We start from the raw sequence: 20697 nt of genomic DNA, 5'->3' as shown, positions 1-20697 counted from the left end.
TTGGAAAGGGAAGCTGCAGTGGGCTAATTCTGCTGCATAGCAATGGCACTATCTAATGTTTTTAAGTTGTAGCCTCTTTATGTTCCATTTCTGGGATCGGTGTGTCAAGTTTTTTTATATGCCAAGAAGAGGGGTTGTTAGCCTTGAAAAAGGATTCTAAGACATAGAGGTTCAATTGAATTCAGTAAGCATTCAGTAAACGTGATTTACTGATTATGTCCTGGGTTTTGGGATATGAAGACAAAATGAAATAAGTCCCTGCTGATGAGAGGCTTACATTTTACTGGGAGTATATGCCATTTTACGTGTGTGTGTGTGTGTGTGTGTGTGTGTGTGTGTGGTGTGTGTGTGTGTGTATACACGTATATGCAAATACACAATTATTTGAGAAGGAGAAGAACAGGAACAATTTAAGGAAAGATTTCCTTAGAAACTGTACTGAGTTGAACCTTGAGGAAGAAAAGGATCCTAACAAGACAGGATGGGAAGGGTGTGTATTTTGGGTATGGGGGACAGCCTGTACAAAGGTGCAGAGGTGGGAGGTGCAGTTTGTAGCTCAGAGAGTAGTAAGAAATAGGTCATCTTCACTAGAATGTGGTGTCCAGGGAGCAAGGTAAGTCTGAGGATGTTGGCCCGAGCCAAATTGCCATTTCTGTAAAGATCACGTTGAGTTGGTGTGGAGTCACATCACTCTACATCTTGTTCTTTTTAGTGGTCAGTTATCAGGATTTGCCTTCTAATTAATTGGCATTTCTGTAATATTTTCATGGTCATCATCAATATTTTCAGTATCAAACAGGCAAGGAGGCATAGTTGCTATTTCTTTCTTAGACTTTTTTTTTTGGTCTGGGAATTGTTTTGTAACTGCTCTCAGGTTCTTTTTCTTCATTTGATTTTTACTTCTGCAGGGGCAACTCTCTCCTTGAGATTTTGAGGCTGCTTTTTTTTTAGACATACTGATGATTTGGTGAAAGGTTTATAGGACCAGAGCTAGAAGGGACCTCAAATGTTATCTAGTCCAGCCCCGTTAGTTAACAGATGAGGACACTTGGGCCCAAGGAGTTTAAGTGACTTGCCTGCTATCACACAAGGAATAATTATCAGAGGAGGGATTTGAAGGCCTGCCATTTGACTATAGACCCTGTGTTTTTTTCCAGTGTATGATACTTCCTTATGTTGAGTAGAGAATTGCTATCTGAACTTAGATTTTATATCCATTCCTTGGGATACTGCTTATCAGACTGTTAAGGTAACTTGAATGGGTTTTAAGGTTTTTTTTAAGGCTGCCCTCTCCTCCCCCAAACTAAACAAAAACAAACCCAGCCACCAAAAAAACCCTTTTGTGTTCTGTTCATGGCATGGTGTACATACCTATAATCCACTGACACAAGCAGGAGATAGATGGGTACATATTGAACTTCTTGTGACCCTGATTTTGCCATACAGTAAAATGAGGCACAGAAGAGTTGTGGTGGGTGGGAAGAGCTCTTCACTACAATAGCATAAGTCACTGATCAAGGCCCTTCTGTGAGAACACGTGACTTCTCTTTCTTCCCTGTTCCCCGGTAACATGTAGTGGAGGCTGGAGAGATCTAGGTTTGAATTCTGCCTCAGACACTTAATTATAATAGCTAACATTTCTTTTCATTTCTTTCTTTTTTTTTCTTTTGGTGAGGCAGTCAGGGTTAAGCAACTTATCTGGGGTTAAGTGACTTATCCAGGGTCACAGAGCTAGTAAGTGTCAAGTGTTTGAGGCCAGATTTGAACTCAGATCCTTCTGACTCCAAGGCCAGAGCTCTATTCACTATGCCACCTAAATAGCTAACATTTCTATAGTGCTTACCATGTACTAGGCACTGTGCTAAGCGCATTAGAGTTAATATCTCAACTGATCATCACAACAACTTTGGAAGGTAGATGGTGTTATTCCCATTTTGCAGATGAGACAACTGAGACTAATAGAGGTTAAATGACTTATGCAGGATCGCAGAGCTAGGAAATGTCTGGGGCTGTATTTGAACTCAAGTTTTCCTGACTCCAGGCCTGGCACTATGTCCACTGTGCTGCCTAGCTGGGTGACCAGGGGCTACTCTGAGGTTCCTTCCTGGGCTAGATCTATAATTTTATGATCTGTTACCAAATCACAAGTATGTCTGAGAAAAGCAGATTCCCATCCTCAAGGTAAAATGGGGATAATAACTTCTACCTCCCAGGGTTGTGAGGATCAAATGAAATAATATGTCTGAGTCATTTTGGAAACTTTAAAATGTTATATAAATATCAACTGTTCCTGTTATGATTTTGGAGTTACAATACAAAGATAACAATGATCAAAATCTCATGAGAAAAATATATGAGGAGTCAGTGCATGGCTGGCATGCTCTGGAGTTTTGGGCATTTCTCTGGCATAGGGACAGATAGCTCAAACTTTTATAGCTTCATTTCTCTATCAGAGAGAACGATATTGTTTGTTAGCCATATAGGTCACATAGAAATTACCAGGATGATAAAGAGCTGTGTAAATACTGATTAAATACTTGTTCTATTCTTCTTTATTCTTTAATCACAAAGCCCTCAGCTGATGGTCAGCAGTTTCTCACATGAAAATGGGAAGTTTACTTAAAGTTTCAGTGAACTCAAAAGTATTATTTCAGAGAGTGAATATTGTAATTAGGACAAGAGACTTTGCTTGATGGAAAAGACAGAAGTATAGTTCTTCATAGGGTCTGACTTCATCTGTCTCTCCAAGAAGCAGGGGATGGATGGATGAATGAAAGAAAAGAAAGAAAGATCATTTATTAAGTGCTTACTGTTTGCAAGGTTATGTTAAGCACTGGACAACCAGGTGAAAAAGACAAGATAACCATTGGTCTAAGGGAGTCTATACGCGAACTAGGGGAGACAGCACATGTAAAAGTCCACCTGCCATGTAGATGGAAAGGTCTGGAAATCTTTTTTTTTTAAATTTGACTTTGATTTGGAATTTAAACACCATATAAAATGGACATTTCCGTATACATAGAACAGAGTAATAAGAAGATTGTGTACAAAACTGTAGATCTCTTATGTACAGCTTTCTTTTTTTAAAGTAAATAATAAGTTCAACCTGAAACTCTAAAATGTCAGTACTTCTTTCTGGTCTTTCTTCTGTTTTCTTCTCTGCATTTTTAAAAAAATAATGCTTTGATGATCCTTTTTTTTTTTGTGAGGGGGCTATTCTATCCTTTTCCTCCTTAGTCTTAAATATATTCTCTGCCTTGGGGGAAGAAAAAGAAAGCCATTTAACCAGTGTGCATAATTAAGCAAACCAAATTCCCACTTTGTATCTGAAAATGTCTTATTTCTGCATCTTGATTCTATCACCTCTGTCAAGAGTAGCATGCTTCATCAGTAGTCCTCTAGAATCATAGTCAGTCATTGCATTAATCAAAGTTCTCAAGTCTTTCAAAGTTTTTTTCTTTATCATGTTGTTAATGTATAAATTATTCTTCTGATTCTGCTTACTTCACTATGCATCAGTTTATAATGTCTTCCTAGGTTTCTCTGAAACTGTTGATTTAATAATTTCTTACAAAACAATATTTCGTTTATACACCATAATTTTTTTAGCCTTCCTCCAATAGATGGGCATTCTCTGCTTTAGATTCCAGAGCTGCTATTACAAATCTTGTACATGTCATCCTGTATGTTTAAGTCATGTAGCCAGAATTTATGTATGCCTGGATCCTGGAATTTTATGATCTGAGGGGAAATATCACAAATCTCAGCATTTTATGTTTTAGGGCCTATTTCCACTCCTTAGCTTTTTTGATTTTTGGGTTATAACCTAAACCCCCACATTGTATGATGTCTAATTGATTTATTGAGCATAATATTAGCTTGATACTAGTAGGCAAACTCATCCTGTATTTCTCTGAAGGTCAGTCCAAATGTGTGGTGGTTTTCAGCAATGTAAGGAACCAACTTACCTGCAATATTTCTTTTTTTTTCTGCCCCTATGCCAACACTACCGGGTGTCAGATTTAATAGGTTGGAGTGTAGGCTGGTTTTAGGTTTGGAACCTATAAAATATAGGCCATTCCAAGCCATGTGATGAGAAGCTCACACAACTACTTACTTGCTTCTGCCTACCCTGCTTCTGATCACTGCATTCAAGATTGAGCTTGCTGAGATAATGTCTATCAATTTTTCCCTCATTTATTCCCCTCATTCAGAAACTTATCCCCCTAGACTGCAGTATTGTAGTAGCCTCCTAACTGATCTCCTTACCTTCAGTTTCTCCCTCTATAATCCAGGATGATCCTTCACACAGTTTCCAAATTGATATTTCTAAAACATGGATCTAAATATGTCACAAAAAATCTTTAATACTTTCCTATTCTAAAATAAAGTATAAAAGCTTCAGCCTGGCATTTAAAACGCTGTACAATATGGCTTCCATCACATTTATGACATTATTTCATATTATTCCCTTCAGATATTTTCTTTTCAAGCTTTACTAGTCTCTCTGTAAATGGTTTTATTTAGCTGATTCCCCTGTAGATGACATTCCATCTCCTGCCTCTGAATTTGCACAAGTGGTCCCACCCATGTTTGCAATACCCTCCCCATTCACATTTAGCTTGTAGAAACCCCAGTTTCCTTAGAAAGCACAACTCAGATACTGCCTTCTGCATAAGACCTTTCTTTTTTTTAAAGGAGTATTTTATTTTTTTCCCAGTTATGTGTCAAGACAATTTTTAGCATTTTTACAAGATTTTGAGTTCCAAATTTTTCTCTCTCTCCCCTCCTCTTTTTCTAAAATGGTAGGTAATTTGATATGGGTTATATATGTGCAGTTATGTAAAACATATTTCTATATTAGTCACAGTTATGAAAGAAGAAATAGATCAAAAGGAAAAAACCATGAAAAAATAAAGTGAAAAAAGTATTCTTTCATCTGCATTCAGAGTTCCATCAGTTTTTTATCTAGATGTAGATAGCATTTTTCATTGTGAGTCCTTTGTACTTGTATTGGATCATTGTGTTGCTGAGAAGAGCTGAGTCATTCATAGTTGGTTGTCATGCAGTGTTGCCGATACTGTATATAACATTTTCCTGATTCTGCTCATTTCACTTTGCATCAGTTCATACAAGTCTTTCCAGGTTTTTCTGAAATCTGCCTGCTCATCATTTCTTATTGCACAATAGTATTCCATTACATTTCATATACCACAACTTGTTTAGCCATTCACCAATTGATGAGCATCCCCTTAGTTTCCAGTATTTTACCACCACGACAAGGGCTGCTAGAAATATTTTTGCCCATGTGGGTCGTTTTCCCGTAAGGCCTTTCTTGATCCCCAAGTTATTGTCATTCTTTTCTTTTTGAAATTATTGTGTATCACCTTTTGTAGACTTTATACTTACATGTGTAATTGTAAACTCTTTGAGGGTAGGACTGTTTGATTTTTGTCTTTAAATCCCCTGAACTAGCACAATACCTTACACATAGTAGGTACTTAATAAATAATTGTAGAATTAAATTGAATCTTGCCCATGCCAGCTTCATGGGCTTCCATCTCCTGCTGTATCAGATAGATTAAAATCTAGCAATGTGTACACATTAAGAAATAAAAAACATAAACCTAATAAAAACATAACTCTAGAATGGGATCAGACTTCTCTAGTGATACAGGCCCAGTGATTAAGGTAGTGTGGTACAGTGTGAAAAAATCTAGTTTTGGAGTCAGAAGACTTAACTTTGAATCCTAGCTCTATGATTTATTACTCCTACGACCTTATTAGGTTGCTGGAAGGTACTGCTAGGTCAGAGTGACAGAGTTGTAGGCTTGCCCCCTGGTGCATGATCCCTACCTGGAATACTCAGTGCATTGCAGGACCAGAGTGACTACAGCAGGCTCACCTCTACTCCAGAGTGCTCCCTACTCAGGCATCCAGGGTCTGATTTCTGCAGCAGGCTCAATCACAAAATGGAGTGCTTGCTGCCCCAAGTATGCAGCTGTAGGTTCCAGCCCTCCTTCCTTGGTAGAAGACTTTGGGCCTTCCTGCCTAGATTCCTTCTCCAGTGGTGGTTTGTGCTGACGTTGGCTAGAAAAAGGCACCCACTATAATTTTAAAATTTGATTTCTCTATTGCCGTTCAATCTGGTGTTATTTTTTCTTAAGTAAGTATTTACTGATAACTTTTCTTTCTTATATCATCATAGTTATCCCAAGTATCCCTCCTTTCCCCCCAGAATATTAGAAAGGGAAAAAAACCCAGCACGATTGATTAATACATTGAAAAAGGAGTGAGTTTGGAGGTATCCTCTCATTTCTCTCTATTTGAGTCCTGCTTGAACTTTATAATTTTGTTACATTTACTTTTATTTTTTTAGTGTGTGTATATTGTTTTCTTTGCTCTACTTATTTCACCCTGCACCATTTCATATGGTTTTTCCATGCATCTCACTATTGCAGTGTGGTAATATTCCAGTGTAAATTTATCTACTGCAATTTGTTTAGCCATTCCCCAGTTGATGGATATTTACTTTGTTTCCAATTTTTAGCCATCACAGAAGGTGCTACTACAAATATTTTGGAGTTATATGGAGACATTTTTTTTTTTATCAATGGCTTCCTTAGTGTATAAGCCCAGTAATGGAGCCTATGGTTCAAAGGGCATAGACATTTTAGTTACTTTATTTGTGTAATTCCAAAATGTTTTCTAAAATGGTTGTACTATTTCAGAGCTCCATCAGCAGGGTACCTGTTGTCTTTCCACAACCCCTCCAGCATTGACTGTTGCCATTTTTTGATCATTTTTTGCCAATTTGCAGTGTGTGAGGTAAAACCTCAGGATTGTGTTGATGTGCATTTGTCTTATTATTAGTGACCTGGAGCATTCTTTCATGTGGTTGTGAATATGTCACAGTTCTTTTGAGAACTGTTTCTTCATATCCTTTGACCACTTATCTATTAAAGAATGGCTGTTAATCTCATATATATCTACTAGTTGTTGCTATATCTTGGGTACCAAACTCTTATCAGAGAAATTTGATACAAAGATTTTTCCCCATTCAATGACTTTCCTTCTTATCCTAAGTGCATTAATTTTATCTGTGTAGAAGCTTTTCTGTTTCAAGTAATCAAAGTTAACTATTTTATCTTTTGTAATTGCCCCCATCTCTTGTTTGGTTAAGAATACATCGCTTATCCGTAGCTCTGAGAGGTATATGATCTGTTTTTCTTCTAATTTTTTAATAATATGATCTTTAATATTAAGATCATATTTCTGTTTATAATGTATTGTGATATGTGGTATAAGCTGTCTAATTTCTGCCAGCCTGCTTTTCATTTTTTTCCCTAGAAGTTTATATCAAATAAGCAGTTTTTTCCTCAGTAATTTGTTTTCCACTTTATCAAATATCAGGTTATTGAGTTCTGTTCTTTCTGATTCTGTCTTGTCTAAGATGTACCATTGATCTTTCTCTCTGTTTTCTATCAATACCAGACAGTTTTGATGACTGCTGCTTTGTAATAGTTTGAGATCTGGAAGTACTGTTCCTTCTTCATCCCTACTTCATTCAGCATTTCTCTTGACATTCTAGATCTTTTGTATTTCTGAGTGAGTTTTGTTATTTATCTAGTTCTATAAAGTATTCCCTTGGTGATTTGATTGGTATAGCATTAAAAATGTAAATTAATTTTGGTAATATTGTCATTTTTATTACATTGGCAAGGCCTAGTCATGAACACTGAATATTCTTCTATTTAATTTATTCTTTATTTCTTTAAGGAACACTTTGTAATTGAATCTAAATAATTCTTCTGTGTGCTTTGGTAGGGATTGTCTGCCCTAGCAGTTCAAGGAGGTTTATTCCCCAGGTGCCAGCAGTTAATTTTTTTTGTTTTGTTTTGTTTTTTTGGCTAGGCAATGGGGTTAAGTGACTTGTGCAGGGTCACACAGCTAGTAGGTATTATGTGTCTGAGGTCGAATTTGAATTCAGGTCCTTCTGAATTCAGGGCCGGTGCTCTATCCGCTGCGCCACCTAGCTGCCTCACAGGTGCCAGCAGTTCAGAGCTTTGAAGTGCTGGTGTTGTGTGGCCTGGACAAACTTCTGCAGCTTGGATCTGAGTTCTTTATAGTTCTGGAAGTAGGGAGGAGGAGGAGGAGAAGGTTTGGGGATGGGTTTTGTTGTAAGCTTGTGTCAGGTCTTTGGGTCTGCTAGAGGGGCCTCACTGCAGGTAGCATGGGAGGTGGGGGAAAGGTGCTGATTGAGCAACAATCAGGTGCTTTTTTTTTTTTAACTTTCTTTTGGATTCTGGATGTCCCAGAGCATGGAGACAGCTGAAGTTGCTTTATCTTGGGGGCATAAATTCTGTTTTGAAGAGGTTTGAGAGGTCGTGGGGATCAGAGAAAATGTCTAATCCTCCTCTTGTTAATCATCTGGTGACCCATCTGGTGTTCTTTCTTAATGATTGCTGGAGTATTTGGGTGAGAGAGCTGAACTGTATTGCTTCTTACTGTACCATCTCCCTATTCTTCTGTTCATATATATTTGAATCAATTTTTTATATATCTGGGATATCAAAACTTTATCAGAGATATTTGTTGCAAAGATTTTTTTTCCCACAGTTAACTGCTTCTCCTGTTTTACCCAAGTTGACTTTGTTTCCACAAAAGCTTTTTAATATCAGGAAATCAAAATTTCCTGTTTTATCTTCTGTGATCACTTTTATCCCTTGATTGGTTAAGTATTTCTCTCTTCCTTTTATTCTTTTCTACTTTTTTTTTTAATGATGTGACCTTTTATATTTAGGTTACATATCTATTTTGAGCTTATTGTGGTATGGCAAAAATTGTTCAGTGTGAACCTGATTTTTGCCAAATTGCTTTTCCTTGTGTTGAATAGGGAGTACTTGCCCCGGTTATATCACTGTCCCTTGAGTTTACTCCTTTTAGCTTCATTTTTGGTACCTTAATTTTTTTCTAAATTAAAAAAAATCTAAATTACAGTAGTTTGAAATTAAAAAGTTTTGTTAAGCTTTCAAAGTAGAATGTCATTGTTAGCACCTTACCATCACCTACTCTGAGAGCCATACCTTTGAGAAAATTCCTTTATGAATTTTTTCTTCTGTTCATCCATCTCACATTCCATTCCTTCCTTCCTTCCTTCCTTCCATCCAAGTGACTTGCCCAGAGTCACACAGCTAGTAAGTGTCAAGTGTTTGGTCTGAGGCCGAATTTGAAGTCAGGTCCTCCTGACTTCAGGGCTGGTGCTCTTTCCACTGTGCCACCTAGCTGCCCCCCATTTCTTTTTTTTTTTTTTGAAACTTTATTTATTATTTTATTTTTCCTCAGTTACATGTAAAAACAATTTTTAACATTCTCTCTTAAAACGTTGAGTTCTAAATTCTCTCCCTTCCTCCCTCCCCAGAAGGCAAGCAATTTGTTATAGATTATACATGTGTAGTCGTTACATTCCATTTCAAGTCAAGGATTCCATTAGAATGATTTTCTTTAGCAAATCTAATACTTTTATTTTTTTAGAGTTATGGTCAAATATAAATCATTCATTTTCTACCTTTGCACCATAATAAAACTGAGAATGCCTCTTATTTTCATGTTATTAGCAATGTCATATATCATAGGTATGTTCACTACCAGCTGTTACCCTAGGCCTGATAGGCTATGGGATTCTCCTCTAAAAGATTCTTATTGTTGCATTATGAATAACCTACTAGTACCCATGGATAACAGTATTTTTAACTGTAGAGCTAACTAGCTTTTACATAGATTATTCATATTACATACCTATAAAAATGCACTGCTGATTTTAAGAAATGCTCTCTGCTTCTTCATCATATATGGAGTCTCAAGGGGAAAGTGATATTTCTATGGAAACCACCTAAAACAAAAAAGTCACCTTGCAAGCAAGCCTTCTAATAAATCAAGTTTACTTGTTCTGGGAAACTTTAGACTATTAGTGTCCTAAATTAAGAATACTTTCAAGTTCATATAGATCAAGAAATTAATAAGTATTTATTAAGTGCATATTCCATGTTGCTGCACACTTAAACTCTGCTTTTTGACTTTTCCCATGACTAATAATTTCTTTGTAGAAAAAGAAAAACTATGATCACAAGTGCCTGTGTATGTGTTCATATTATATCTATATACTCATGCACATATACACACATCCATTTTTCTTAACCATGAATGTATACATGTTTACCTATTTGCATTCGTGCATGCCTATCAAAAAACATGGTACTATTGCATTAAAGTTACTTGATTCTCTTGATCCTTTGACTCCTTATTATCAGTATCCCCTTTCAGACTTTTATACTTTCTTTTTATCCTTATCTCTACTTAAAACGACTATGTTCCTGGGGAAATAATGCTCCTGCTTTCATAGGTATTATATTATTTGTTTTTATACTTCTTTATATGTACCAGTTGCTGCATCTCACTCTGGACTTTTTCTGAATGCCAGTGTAGAGTATAGAGGTCCTTGAAGTTTGATTTAAGGAGTTTTTGGCATCTCAGCAGGTATTGTCCATGTCAAAGTAGGAGAAGAATCAAGTCTATGGATACTTATGTCATGTTTAAATGGCCTGAGAAGATCTCTATTTTATAGTTTTGGGTTCTTTTTTGTTTTTTGTTTTTTGGCAAGGCAGTTGGGGTTAAGTGACTTGGCCGGGGTCACACTGATAGTGAGTATCATATGTCTGAGGTCAGATTTGAACTCAGGTCTTCCTGACTCCAGGGCTGGTGCTGTATCCACTGTGCCACCTAGCTGCCCCTCTATCTTATAGTTTTAAAATATTCTACCACCCTTCATTGGGTTTCTGATCTCAACTTGAACTTCATCCTTGTGCAAGTGATGTGGGACAGAAAATCATAGCTATGTGCCCATTAGGGGTTCAGTTGTGTAAAGAGCTTTGGGCTTAATTTGTTGATATCAGGATTTTAAAAAAACTCTTATGAAATCCTTGTGTTCTAGACAACGGCTGGAATCCTAGGTTTGAAACAGTAGGGCAAAGAAAGAATAAAGAACTTTTCAAGGTCAGAAGAATTCAGCCTAATTTTAGCCGCTTCCACCTCAGTAAAGGCTTCAGACTTTCTGATCCTCTAAGATAGGAGAGGGGACTAGATTCTCTTGTACTTCCTGCATGTGCTGGTGAATCCCTTAATCCTGGGGGGTTGGTGGGTAGAGAGGTGAAGAAGTCTGAGGTTAGGGTACTCATCCTCCATAGCTTGGCCATGCTTTCTCAGTGGCCAGTTCTTTCTGACCCTGTCTCCTGTTGTGCCCTCTCTTTTGTAATAACTGCTGGACCCCTCCAGGCACAGAAGAGGAGATATTCTCCAGGAGTCCAGGTATTCAGTTCTTGACACACCATTCTCATCACTCATCCCCATGTATGTCCCTTCAACATTTGGTCTTGTATCAAATTTGTGTTAGTGTCCCAGGTGCTACTAATTCTTGGCCTTGTTTTGAGGCACAAACCTGCATGTTGACTTTTGACATCAAGCTCCAGCTGGGATGCTAACCAGACAAAATATAGCATGTGTTATGTTTCTGTAACCATCTCATCATCCCTGCCTCTCTCCATCTCCAGACTTGCCTTGTTCTGGAGTGAGTATCCAACCATCTCTATTCAAAGAATTGCTAATAGAAATCTTTGTTGAATTACTTAGGTGTTAAGCTAATAGCATCTTCTCAACTTTTTTTTGAGGTCAGGGAGTGTGCAATAGATGAGAACGCACCTCAGTTGTTAGGAACCTAGCAGTGTTTAAAACATTCTGTGGGGGAATCTTGTGGGTAGAATTAGTCATCAATAAGATTTAAAAGGGATTGAGAAAACAGAGAGTTTTCATTAATAAGATATTGTCAAACTGGGTAATAGCTCAGCAACACTAGTACTAGCAGGACTGTCTCTAAATCTGAACTTCTTTAGTATTCCGTAATATTAAAGTTGGAAGGAATTATCTTAAATGGAAACAGTTTCCATGAATAACTTATCAGTCAGCTGTCAGATACTTTTGAATACCTACCACTCTAACAGATGTGATCAGAGATGGCAAGAGACAAAAGCACAGTCCCTTCCCTTGAGGAGCTTAGAGTCAAATCAGGAAGACAAACCATACAAATAAAAAGACAAGGCACACCAGGTTAGCATAAAAAGTACTCAAAGCAATGTTGACTTAAGTGATTTTTCCAGTGGAGACCGTGGTAGGATTGAGGATTTGGAGCTTCTCTTTCACCAATTCAGATCCATCCCATTTTGGGGACAAGTTGAAGTTAGTGCCATGAAGCGGAGTGACCTTTCCCTTTTAGACCAGGAGTGTATACCTTGATTAGCTGCCTAAGCATGGGAATGGGGGAGTTGATTATGATGATGCCCTCCCTTGTTTGCTGAGAAGTTGTATGGCTCCTGCTGCTTGTATCTGCATTTGCCATTGCTACGGGTGTTTATGTGCACATGTGCCTCCATGTATTCCTTAAAGATCTCTGCCTACATGGTCTTCTCTTTCCCCCATTGTTTCTCCAGCGGGTGTTCCCGTATGTCTCAGCCATGGTGAGCAACGGCTCCCTCAGCTATGATCATGAGCGGGATGGGAGGCCCACAGAATTGGGTGGCTGTACAGCCATGGTTCGAAATCTCAACCATGATACTTTCTTGGTGATTCGCTATGTCAAGAGGCGCCTGACGGTGAGTCCCCGTCCCTGACAGGTTGGCTTTGGAGAAAGTAAGTGTGGGCTATATTTCTCCTTTTTTATGTTTTTTTTTTCATGGCAGGGCCCTTGATTCATCCCTTTGTCTTTTTCTAGATTATGTTGGACATTGATGGCAAACATGAATGGAGGGACTGCATTGATGTGCCTGGAGTCCGCCTACCTCGGGGCTACTTCTTTGGCACCTCTTCTGTCACTGGAGATCTTTCAGGTATGTCACAGGCATTCTTTTCTACCTAAATTTGACTCAATATCTGCATACTCAGGCCTTGATGAGATTATTTTTTTAAATTTAGTATTTTATTTTTTTCCCAATTACACATAAGAACAATTTTAACATTCTTTTTTTTTTAAATTTTAAATTCCAAATTCCCCCTGTCCCTCCCTTCCTTCCCCTCTCGTTGAGAAGGCAAGCAGTTTGACATAGGTTATACATATGTAGTCATGCAAAACACATTTCCCTATAAGTCATACTGTGAAAGAAAACACAGACCAAAAAAACCCCCCAAAAACCAAACCACTATGAAAAATAAAGAAAATGAAAAAAAGGTATCTTCAATCTCTATTTAGGCTGCACCAGTTCTTTCTCTGGAGATGACAGCACCTTTCTTCATAAGTCTTTTGGAACTGTCTTGGATCATATTGCTGAGAATAGCTAAGTTATTCACAGTAGATCACTTGATGAGATTTCTAAGAAGGATAGTCCAAATTTGTGTATGCTTTGGGGAGGCAAATACAGAGAGGTATTTTCCTCTGTCTTGCTTTCCTGTATCCAGAGGCCAGTGCAATTTCATTCTGGAGAGGCTAAGAAACCTGGCCTGGTTTGCATTATTCCTGGTAAAGGAATAATTGGTACATCAGATTGGTTGTGTAAAAGAGAGTTGCCTTTCCTTATTAAAACTTACCCCTCCGTCTATACTTTGAACCTATTCTTCCATATTTCCTTTAGGCCTTCTTTCTTACAACTATCTCTTTAATATCTCCTTCCTCAAAGGCTATCTTCTACCTTCAGATATATTCAGGTCTCCTCAAAAAAGACTCACTTGATCTCACTATCCATTCTAATTAATATTCAGTCTCTCCTTCCTCCTTTCCTCTGTACTCTTTGAATATATCTACCGCTTCTATCTCAGGTTGCTATCTATTCATTTTCATTTTAACTTCTGTAGTCTAGTCTGCCTTTTGTTTCTGCTATTCTGTTGACCTGCTGGCTTAAAGATGAGTGATGGACCTATGTGCCAGTTTCAGTGCTCTTTTCTTGGCCTATGAATCCTTCTAACTATTCTACAGTGCTTATAACTGTTGACCTGTTATTTTTCATAAAATTATCTTTTTCAGGCTTCTATGTGTGTTCCTTTTTTGTAACTGAATGAAGAATCTAATATTTGTATTCATTTTTAGTATAGACTTTTCCTTGAAATCTTCTCCTTTGGTTTCTGTGGCACAAAACTTTCCTGGTTCTCCTGTTGTGTCTGTGTTTTTTCTCCTCCTCTTTCTCCACCTTCATTTAGTCCATAGTTCTATGTTCAGCATTTTTTTTTAATGTGCACATCTTCTTCTTCCTTATAACCTTCAAGAATGCCCTGTTTTGATGCCTGTTAGAGGGCATGAGGGTGATGCTGGGTTGTTGAAGGCTATGTCTGGAGCATAGGTTCTTTTTTTTTGTTTTTTTTTTAATTTAATTTTTAATTTTTATTTTCAGTTCCAAATTCTCTTCCTCTCTCCTTTCCACCCATGAAGAAGGTAAAAATATGATACCCGTTATATGTATGAAGTCATGCAAAATATTTCCACATTAGCCATGTTTCCAGAAATAGAAACAAGAAAAAAGGGGGCAGCTAGGTGGTGCAGTGGATAGAGCACCGGCCCTGGAGTCAGGAGGAACTGAGTTCAAATGTGACCTCAGACCAATCACTTGATATTTACTAGCTGTATGACCTTGGGCAAGTCGCTTAACCCCAACTGCCTAAAAATTAAAAAAAAAAAAAGAGAAACAGGAAAAAAGAATATCCTTCAATCTGCACTTAGATTGAACAACAGTTCCCTCTCTGGAGGTTGATGGCATTTTTCATCATGAGTCCTTTAAAATTTTTGTGCATCGTTGTCTTGGTCAGTAGTTAAGTCTTTCACAGTATTGCTGTTACTGCAGCACAGGTTCTTTTAGAAGTTCTGCCAACCCAGAAAGGCTTCAGGTATGATTTTGACGACAGACTGAGGAGGACTAGCCTGAATAAATATATTACATTGATCATGGTAGCCCATGAAACAAAGAAAAATTTTTAAATGGCCTTCAGTCATCTGCAGCTCCCATCCAGCAGTGATAATGGCAGAGAAGAAAACAGAAGGGGGCAGAGGAAGGCAAGAATAACATAGTTTTTAAATGATCATGTAATAATTAACCATTTCTGCTTTAAATATGAAATCATTGGATAGTGATCAACAAATTAGTGTGTTATTGGAAGAAGTAAGCCATGTTATAATTCACATTTTCATTATAAGTGGAACCAGAAGACAAAAGGAATTCGCATCTAAATGGAAAGATGGCCAACAGGTACTTTTTGAATAATAATGATAGCTAATATTTATGTAGCATTTATAGTATCCCAGGCACTGTGATAAACACTTTGCAATTATTCTCCCATTTGATCCCCACAACAGCCCTAGAAGGTAGGTACTATTATCCTCATTTTACAGATGAGGAAACTGAGGCAGACAGAGGTTAAGTAACTTGCCCAAGGTCACACAGCTAATAAGTGTCTGAGGCTGAATTTGAGCTTAGTTCCTGACTCCAGGCCCCACCTTCTATCCACTGGGCCACCATCTGCCTCTTTTGAAGATACAAATAAAAAAGTTGCTTTCATTGTACACTCCAAAGTGACAAGAAACTTTTTTTATATAAATTTATTCATTTTTAGTTTTCAACATTCCCTTCCACAAGTTTTTGAGTTCCAAATTTTCACCCCATTTCACCCCTCCCCCCACCCCAAGATGGAATGCACTTCCCCTAGTCTGTCCTCTCTTCTATCTCTTCCCCCCCCTTCTCTTATCCCCTTCCCCTTCTATTTTCCTGTAGGGCAGGATAGACTTCTGTACCCCATTTCCTATATTTCTTACTTCCCAGTAGCATGTGAAAACATTTTTTTAAAACATATGTTTTTAAAACTTTAGGTTTCAGATTTTCTTTCTTCCTCCCTCCCCACCCACCCTCATTGAAAAGGCAAGCAACTCAATATAAGATGTACATGTGCAGTTATGCAAAACACTTCCATAGTAGACATGTTGTGAAAAACTAACTCTTTTTCCCTTAATCCTTTCCTGCCCTCCCATTTATTCTATTCTTTCTTTTGACTCTGTCCCTCCTCAGAAGTATTTACTTCTGATTACATCCTTTCTCAATCTGCCCTCCTCTCTATCATCCCCCCTGCTCTCTTGTCCCCTTCTCTCCCTATTTTCCTGTAGGTTAAGACAGATTTCCATACCCAATTGAATGTGTATGTTATTCCCTCCTTAAGCCAAATCCTATGAGAATAAGATTCACTCATTTCTCACCTTCCCCATTTCCCCTCCACTGTAAGAGTTTTTTTAGATAATTAATAATATAATCCTCCTCATCCCTTAATTTTAATCTCCAGATAAGACCCCTTAATCTTCAACTCACCCTGTACCCTCTGTCTATCTATCTATATCTATATATATACATACATATAATTTTTTTCCTCCAACTACCCTAATACTGACAAAGTTCTCATGAGTTATAAATATCATCTTTCCATGCAGGAATGTAAACAGTTCAATCTTAATAAGTCTTTATGATTTCCCTTTCCTGTTCTCCTCTTCATGTTCCACTTCAGTCCTGTATTTGAAAGTCAGATTTTCTATTCAGCTCTTATCTTTTCATCAGGAATGCTTGAAAGTCCTCTATTTCACTGAATGTCCATTGAAGAATTATACTCAGTTTTGCTGGGTAGGTGATTCTTGGTTGTAATCCTATCTCCTTTGCCCTCCGGAATATTATATTCCATTCCCTGCGGTCCTTTAATGTAGAAGCTGCTAAATCTTGTGTTATCCTGATTGTGTTTCCACAGTACTTGAATTGTTTCTTTCTGGCAGCTTGTAATATTTTCTCCTTGACCAGGGAACTCTGGAATTTGGCTATAGTATTCCTAGGAGTTTTCCTTTGGGGATTTCTTTCAGGAGGAGATCGGTGAATTCTTTCAGTTTCTGTTTTGCCCTCTGGTTCTAATATATCAGGGCAGTTTTCCTTGATAATTTTTTGAAAGATGATGTCTAGGCTCTTTTTTTGATCATGGCTTTCAGATAGTCCAATAATTTTTAAATTCTCTCTCCTGGATCTATTTTCCAGGTCAGTTGTTTTTCCAATGAGATATTTCACATTGTTTTCTAATTTTTCATTCTTTTGGATTTGTTTTACAGTGTCTTGATTTCTCATAAAGTCACTAGCTTCCAATTGCTCTATTCTAATTTTTAAGGAAGTATTTTCTTCAGTAATCTTTTGGACTTCCTTTTCCATTTGGCCAATTTTTCTTTTTAGGGCATTTTTCTCCTCATTGGCTTTTTGGACCTCTTTTGCCATTTGGGTTAGGCTATTTTTTAAGGTGTTATTTTCTTCAGTATTTTTTTGGGTCTCCTTTAGCAAGCTGTTGACTTGTTTTTCATGATTTTCTTGCATCACTCTCATTTCTCTTCCCAGTTTTTCCTCTACTTCCCTTACTTGCTTCTCAAAATCCCTTTTGAGCTCTTCCAAGGCCTGGGACTGATTCATATTTTTCTTGGAGGCTTTGGATGTAGGAGCTTTGACTTTGTTGTCTTCTTCTGGTTGTATATTTTGATCTTCTTTTTCACCAAAGTAAGATAATATAGTCTGACTCTTTTTGCGCTGCTTGCTCATGATCCCGGCCAATTACTTGAGTTTTAAACTCTTTGTTAAGTCTAAGTTAAGAGTCCGCTTCCAATGTGGAGAATATACTGTCCCAAGCTTCAGGGGTTTGTACAGCTGTTTTCAGAGTTACTTGTAGAGACCTGTAAATTTTCAGTTCTTCCAAGGTGGTATGATAAGGGGCGAAGTGTTTACTCCTTTCCTGGCCTGTGACCACAAGTATTCCTTTCTGTTCTGTAACTGTGAGGAGGGGTTCCTCTTCACAGCCGCTACAAGCTCCACCTCGATAGTACTCCTCCTCACCCCAGCACTGCCGCCCAGAACTGTGACCCAGATCCAAATACGGGCAAAACAAGAGATTCCTGCCTCAGCACTGGCAAAGAGATCCCTGCAATCCCTCTCTGATCAGCCACTGGATTCCCCCTAAGTCTGTGGGCTGGAAGCTCGGGAAGCAGCTGCTCTCCCCCCCCCCCCGGGCCATGCTCTTGGGGAATGGAGCTGAAACCCAGCCTTCCTCTCTCAGCACCGACAGAAACAGACTTTTCCCACTGACCTTCTAAGTTGTCTTTGGCATTTGTGGATTGAGGAGTCTGGAAACCTCCACAGCTGCCCATGATTCAGTCCTCTGAGGCCTGCGCACCACGCCGCGCTGTGCTGCGCTCCCAGCCTGGCACGATACACCTTTCTGATCAATCATCCAGGTTGTCTTGGGCTGGAAATTTGTTTCACTCTGTCTTTTTGTGGGTTCTGCTGCTTCAGAATTTGTTTAGAGCCATTTTTTATGAGTATTTGGAGGGGTTTGGGGGAGAGCTCAAGCAAGTCACTGCTTTTACTCTGCCATCTTGGCTCCGCCTAAGAAACGTTTTTTTAATGGAGACATTTGATTATCTTGCCTTTCAGTTCTTTTGTTTAACACAGGCAAAAAAGACCAATATGGAGATAACTGTAGTTTGTTAACTTTTGATCTAAACAATGAAGAAGCAAAGAAATTGTATGAACTTGACAATATTCTTCAAAGTTCAACATACATGTTAATATTTGCTAGCTTTATTGCAAGGTGGGGCATAAGAGAGATTGTGGAAAATTTTTTAAATGGTTCAGTATTAAGAAATAAAAAAGCCGAAGGTTCATAGGTAGTCAGAAACTTCAAGGAGCTAGTTATTTTGACAGAACAACATTCCCCTCAAAAGAAATTGACTATATCTTAATATACAAAAAATCAGTGGTTACTGATGTATCATTTGTTTTTCTTTTTCTTTTTTAGTGAGGTATTTGGAGTTAAGTGACTTGCCCCGGGTCACACAGCTAGTGAGTGTTATGTGTCTGATGCCAGATTTGAACTCAGGTCCTCCTAACTCCAGGGCCAGTGCTTTATCCACTGCGCCATCTAGCTGCCCCTTGATGTATCATTTCTAAATCATATCTCAGTGTACAGTCAGATGATTGACTAGTTGGAGCAAAAGTCAGAGTTCACACCAAAACAGAAGATATTATGAAGGTGAGAAAAAAGACACTTGTATGTGTGATAAAATAGCTACAACGTGACCTATTCAAAATAGATTTGATGCTGAAAAAGAAGTTATCTTTATTATTATTATTTTCTACAGTTTAGCTAACATAAAGCATTTACCATGAGGAAGATGCCCAAAAAGCCCAGAAATCACTTTAACTAATAAACACACTTGATCTTCTTGCCAAGTAGAGATGTGGCAGTCATAACATCACTGATTTAGTATTTAAACTCATTCATAAAATGTGGAAGAGAACAGAGGAAAAGTGTAATCTCACCACAAATCATTGAGATGAGGAAAGGAGGGAAAAACAGGTCTGCATGAAGCTTGGAATATGGCCAATCTAAACCAGATCATCCCAGATGAAAGTGGAAGGAAGACAAACAAATGAAAAATGGAACAGATCTGCCATAATTTCTCTGACAAACTATTTTCTGTCATCAATGATAGGGGTTTCACCATATTTTGACTCTACCACTTCAGTCCTTATGTAATATGTGAGTAAATGGAATGACACTAAAAAAGATGAAGATAGGAAGAACAGCTAGACCGGACCATGTAGAGTCAGAAAATAATCATTTTGGGCTGAGGCAACCCAATTTTCAAAGTATCAATTTTATAAGATACACGAAAGAAAGAAGATAGTCAACAATTGGGAAAAAACACATACTGAAAAAGTGATTTAGAAGATATCAATAACTCACAAACTGAATGCCTGCTTTTTCATATCACATTTACAGAAATATTCATGAGAATGATCTACACATGTATTGAGGGCATCCTTGAAGGAAATGTAAAAAAGGCAATAAGCAGGAGCTTTTGCAAACTAAAATTTTCTAGAGAAGATCACATCTTCACAGTTGCACAATTGACTGAAAGGAATGGACATCCTTCTATACATATTATTTATTAATTTTTATAAAAGACATCCCATTCTGTCAAGTAAAATGCAACCTTATAGACACTCCTCCAACAATGTGTGTCCCGTGTGTATAACATCATGGAAACTTCTTTGATAGATGCAGACATAAAGACAACTTTGTTTGAATATCAGCAAATAAAAAGAGACATGTATTTTTTCTGTTTTTTTATTTTTTAAATGTAATATTTTCTTTTCCCCCTAATTACTTATAAAATTTTTTTAGCATTCATTTAAAAAATTTTTTAGTTCTAAATTCTGTGCCTCCTTCCCCCACCCCCCTCATTGAGAAGGCAAGCAATTTGATATAAGTTATACATGTGCAGTCAGGACATGTATTTTTCGTTGTTTTTTTTTTCTAGGCAATTGGGGTTAAGTGATTTGCCCAGGGTCACACAGCTAGTAAGTGTCAAGTGTTTGGTCTGAGTCTGGATTTGAACTCAGGTCCTCCTGACTTCAGGGCCAGTGCTCTATCCACTGCGCCACCTAGCTGCCCCAGGACATGTATTTTTCAACAAGGTCTTTATCATAATTGTAAAGCAGGGGTTCTTAACCTTTTATTTGGGTTGTGGACCCTTTTTGCAGAAAGGCCTTTAAGGCATAAAATAAAATACATAGAATTATAAAGGAAACTGATTATATTAAA

At 37.8% G+C, this 20697-nt stretch overlaps 1 protein-coding gene across 2 annotated transcripts in view; it reads left to right on the top strand.

Moving 5' to 3' along the window:
• LMAN2L (lectin, mannose binding 2 like) overlaps nucleotides 1-20697 on the top strand; it is a 45881-nt gene that overhangs the window by 10974 nt on the left and 14210 nt on the right. Inside the window, exons 5-7 of one of the 2 annotated variants that reach the window (XM_078149834.1) lie at nucleotides 12540-12701; nucleotides 12821-12935; nucleotides 17888-20206. In XM_078149834.1, coding sequence (XP_078005960.1) covers nucleotides 12540-12701; nucleotides 12821-12935; nucleotides 17888-18048 — 438 coding nt within the window. In that variant the 3' untranslated portion in view covers nucleotides 18049-20206. Of the gene's footprint in view, nucleotides 1-12539; nucleotides 12702-12820; nucleotides 12936-17887; nucleotides 20207-20697 lie in introns of those variants that run through there. The other variant, XM_020984014.2, reaches the window with a different exon arrangement.

The sequence above is a fragment of the Phascolarctos cinereus genome, unplaced genomic scaffold, assembly GCF_003287225.1.
Source record: "Phascolarctos cinereus isolate Bilbo 61053 unplaced genomic scaffold, phaCin_HiC Scaffold_2;HRSCAF=192, whole genome shotgun sequence".
In the NCBI taxonomy this organism is placed as follows: Eukaryota; Metazoa; Chordata; class Mammalia; order Diprotodontia; family Phascolarctidae; genus Phascolarctos; species Phascolarctos cinereus.
This window is presented reverse-complemented; position numbering and strand designations above follow the sequence as displayed.